This window comes from Bombus terrestris, chromosome 11, assembly GCF_910591885.1.
Source record: "Bombus terrestris chromosome 11, iyBomTerr1.2, whole genome shotgun sequence".
Classification (NCBI taxonomy): domain Eukaryota; kingdom Metazoa; phylum Arthropoda; class Insecta; order Hymenoptera; family Apidae; genus Bombus; species Bombus terrestris.
Genome location: NC_063279.1, coordinates 16294670 through 16298915, shown reverse-complemented (window position 1 = coordinate 16298915; position 4246 = coordinate 16294670). Strand labels below are relative to the sequence as shown.

General features: G+C 39.7%; 1 protein-coding gene across 1 annotated transcript; it reads right to left on the bottom strand.

The window, feature by feature from the left end:
• Positions 1-1886: 1886 nt before the first annotated feature.
• On the bottom strand, positions 1887-3515 carry LOC105667083 (transcriptional regulator ATRX). The gene is made up of 4 exons (XM_048409957.1): positions 3493-3515; positions 2885-3410; positions 2293-2556; positions 1887-1901 (listed from the first exon to the last, which is right to left on the bottom strand). Exons 1-4 carry the CDS (start codon positions 3513-3515, stop codon positions 1887-1889), a joined length of 828 nt encoding a protein of 275 aa, XP_048265914.1.
• Between the last annotated feature and the right edge of the window lie 731 nt (positions 3516-4246).

Below are 4246 nucleotides of genomic sequence, written 5' to 3'. Positions count from 1 at the left end.
TCAATGGTATCTTACGAGAATTTGCGAATAATTCATTTAAGACTGCAAGAATTCAAGATATATAAAAAGATATTTGGTGACATAAATGTATTTCTCTTCGATGACATCTCTTTCATGCAATTATTCCCAGCAAAAGAACATTGTTGTATTGTATAAAAACAGTGGTGTGCTGTAAAGATTAATTTATAGTACCAAGTTTCATTCTGCGAACTCATCATTAATATGAGGTAAAAGGATCATACAGAGTTTATCGACCTATTAGATAATTTACAGTTTGGCGAAATAACAACTTCTGAGTTTGAAATACTATGAGTGCGAAGGAGTGATATAGCAGTAAGAATATTCCAGATAGTAAGATTCGTAGACGAATATAACACAAAAATGATTGATGAATTAGCGAAATTACGTGTGTACGTTATTCATTCAGTAGGCGAGAGTCGGGAAGCAGCTACATGCGAGAAAAAAACTTCCGAAAATATTATTCATGCAGATGTAAATAATCATGGATAACTGTTGCATGCAATAACATTAGCCGAGGGATCACGAGTTATGTTGCGACGAAACATACCAATTTCCGTTGGTTTGATAAACGACGCAATGGGAATGGCAAAGAAATTTATATGTCAGTACTTCGAAGAGGTCAGCTGAAAGTGAGAGAATTGGAAGCAGATTCAAATATGCTGACGGTTACATTCCCATATCTCCAGTAATAGCAATATTTCAACTGACGAAATGTTACGGAGATGTTGAATAAAGAATGTCATCGCTTGTGCTAAGCTGGACAGTAGCGGTACACAGATTACAAATGGCTATAATAGATAGGACCGTAATTGATCTTGGCAAAGAGAATTTTGCAAAAGTGCAAATCTATGCCGCTTCTAGTCGTGTGGAAAGTTTAGGCAGCTTGGACATATCTGATCTAGCATCGAATGAAATTTTTAACAAACCATGTGACGAAAGAGCACTTGCAGCGACCAGTTTCCATGGAGAAACGCTCACACACAAAGAAATGAAATTGGCGAATAATAACATATCATTCGCAATAATAATAGTTAAGGATGGAAAAGTAGGAAATTTGCAAGCTATCTCTACAAGACGTATAAGATTGACGTATAAGATACGTCACAATAGCTTAATTCAATCCAAAGTAATCAATAAACCTTTAGAATTCTATCTTGCTTTTGGCATCTAATGTGAACAAATGGTTATTTATAACAGTGTCCTCTGCGGGAACCAATGCGGCTTCGCAAATCGTGCCCAAAGACGAGCAGGTTATTATCCGCTAACTGTGAGAGGGCGATTGCGAAAACCGGTAGGCGTTTTCAGCTACTGAAGATACCGTAACCCGTTGCGATTCTTTCAACCGCAGCAGGGTCGATGGTTACAACAGCGAATAGTTGTTTGTAGATATTTGCTATTATTAATTATTATATCAGGAAATCAGAATTTATATTTCAAACGAATATATATTTCAAATCGAATTTATATTTTCAAAATAACGCCCTTGTAAGTTGGTAATAAGTTGAACGCCCTTCGCCGACAAGAGGTCGGATTGATAGCTCGTCTACGCACTACCTCAAATTCTCTTGCAGCCGCCTCATTCTCGCTTTTGGTTCGCTTCTTAGAACTCGCGACAGAATTTGTTTGTACAACTCTACAATTCGCGCGATGCTCGGTGCATCTTACAAAAACTTCATCGCAACCGTCCGTGTCGTTTCCACCCGACGCTACTGCGGTTATGTTTGTCGCAACCGATTCATCTAACGAAATTTTGTTCATTACGACGGTGTCCTTGAGACAAGCACTCGTGGGAACTACAACTGCCTGCTTGTGTTGCACGTTCTCGACACGAGATAGATCTACCTCACGCCCTCCCGTCCCTATGTCTACTTTAAGGACCTCTGGAAACCCATCGGAATTCTCGTTTTTTATTCTACTAATGGAGATATCTCCCCTCTTCATGTTTATCTCGACGGTATCCAGGAAGTCTGTACCTATCAACAACGAGTGTTGCATCGCAGTGTTCGGAACTACGTGTATCGTTATATGATACAATTCACCGTCTATAATAATATCTGTCGGAAATTTCCCGAGCGTAAAATTTCTTTTAGACCCGATACTGTGAAATTCAATAATGTCTCGACTTAATTTGGGCGCTCCGATTCTTACATACTGATTATACCGCATCAAGATTAACTCGCTACCGGTGTCTATCAGCGCGCTCAGTTCGAAATTTCCGATCTTCACGTCTTTACCACGCTTCGTCGGTAACAATCGAAACACACTACCAACCTCTTTAATGGACTCGCTCAGATTGTCGCACCTCGATGCAATGTATCCGTATTCTCTACACTTGAAACATTTAAGTCCCCTCGACTTGTTCGGATACTCTGCACACACGTGTTCTTCATCACCGCAATTATAACACCTTTTATACTTCGCTACATCTTCCGACTGCTTGTATCTTCCATTGTCCTTAGCTCTTACCGGTCTCATAGTTGACTCTGCTATACGGGATTTTTGTTCTTCATAGATGATAAGATTTTCTTTTAGCTCCTTTATTGATTTAGCCCCGTACAATATTGTTTTATTGACTTCTTTGTCTCTTATTCCATCTATGATGTACCTTATCTTTGCTGCTTCTTCCATATTCATTTGACTGGCTATACCAAGCATTCGGTACATGTACGCTGTACATCCTTCGTCGTCTCTTTTTTTTTTTTTTTTTTGTTTCCTGCAGTTTGCGGTGTATTTGCCAAGTGTTAAATTTTTTCGAAAACTCCCTTATCAGACCTTCTTTTAACTCGCGCCAAGTTCTAGCATGGCACTCATAATTCACAAATATTTTTGCCGATTCGTTTATCAACTTTTTTGCATAAACTACCTTTTGTTCTTTTGTCCACCTACATATGCTTGCAGTTTCTTCGAACGCCTCGAAACATTGATTAATATTTTCGTTGTTTTCGCCTGTAGAAACTTCTAAGGCGTCTTGGACATCCTGAAAACTTACTGTTGTATACCTACGTGCTTTCCTACGGAATTTGTCAGGTTTTTGATATACACCTCGCACGTTCCTTTTGCTTTCTCTTTCGTCTTCTTCGTCGTCTTCAGTTTCGCTTTCGTCGTCGCTCTCTTCTTCCGACGACGTATTCTCTTCTTCCATCGCCGCCTGTAGTCTCACACGTAGTTCAGCTTTTCTTTCTCTCGTCTCTAGCCCCATACTAGCAAGACGTTCTCTTAATTCTTTTGTTCTAAGCTTCTCGAGATCTTCGTCTTCATCTCGATCACGATTAGTTTTTGGTATTGCCCCTGAACCTTGCTTCTCCGTGGTCTTTTTACCGTTTGCTGGATCTTTAGGACTTGGTTGTCCAGTACTATATGCTCGACTTAGCCTGGCAACCAACACGGACCTTGCACCAGATATTGGTAGATTTAACTCGTGCAAGCTTGTTTCCTAATTCTTCCAGCGTTAGATTTTCCTCACTTGAAAACTGTTCTTCTTCACAATTTGCCATTTTCAACTCTTTTCTTTTCAGCACGAGTAGTTCCGTAAAACGTGTCGTTCTCTGTCTGGTTTCAATCCCGGACGAGCCCCCAAAATGTAGCATCGGAAAGGATAGGATTAGGATAATTTAGATTTGTAAAATTCTCCTAATGCTATTTATTTAAGATAAATAAAAATAACAGAGATTTATTGGACAGAGAACGATAAATGTTCAACTTGAACTAAACGCAAAAATCTTATTCTACTGAAATCACTCTCGCAACTCTATAACTTTAACAACTCAATCTCTCAACAACGCTAGCAACTCAGGCAACTCCGCTGACTCTTTCAACTCTACAACTCTACTCCTCCGCTTCTCGACTAACTCTGTCCTCTCGATAAAACGTTCTCACTTCTCGATCAACGTTATTTTGTCCTTTTCCTAATCCGGTCCTGTTTTCGTGCCGCAAGGACTAGGTGACTTTAGTCAATAGGTTTTTCTCTTATGTAAACCTACAGCCGAAGGTCAGACGACAATGTTTCGGTTTGTTTCTAACCAGGTTTTTTCCTCACGATACTACAATACACATGTATATATATATATATATATGTCGGATTAGGGTCAGGATTATGGAGAGGGGCGTTTGCCCATAAGCTTACTGACTGTTTCGCACCACCTCATTGGGTCAGCGCCCGCCAGTTCAGGGTTAAAAAACGGTAGCGAAAATTTGTCAAGTTCTACACTCTTTTTCTTTGTTAGCG

Bases quoted from the DNA above. Each gene is read 5' to 3' on its own strand.
- LOC105667083 (XM_048409957.1), bottom strand. From the start codon at position 3,515: ATGGCAAATTGTGAAGAAGAACA. The intron at 3,411-3,492 runs GTTTTCAAGTGA...ATCTGGTGCAAG, and splicing joins GCAAATTGTGAAGAAGAACA to GTCCGTGTTGGTTGCCAGGC. The intron at 2,557-2,884 runs GTAGTTTATGCA...AAATCAATAAAG, and splicing joins GGTGGACAAAAGAACAAAAG to GAGCTAAAAGAAAATCTTAT.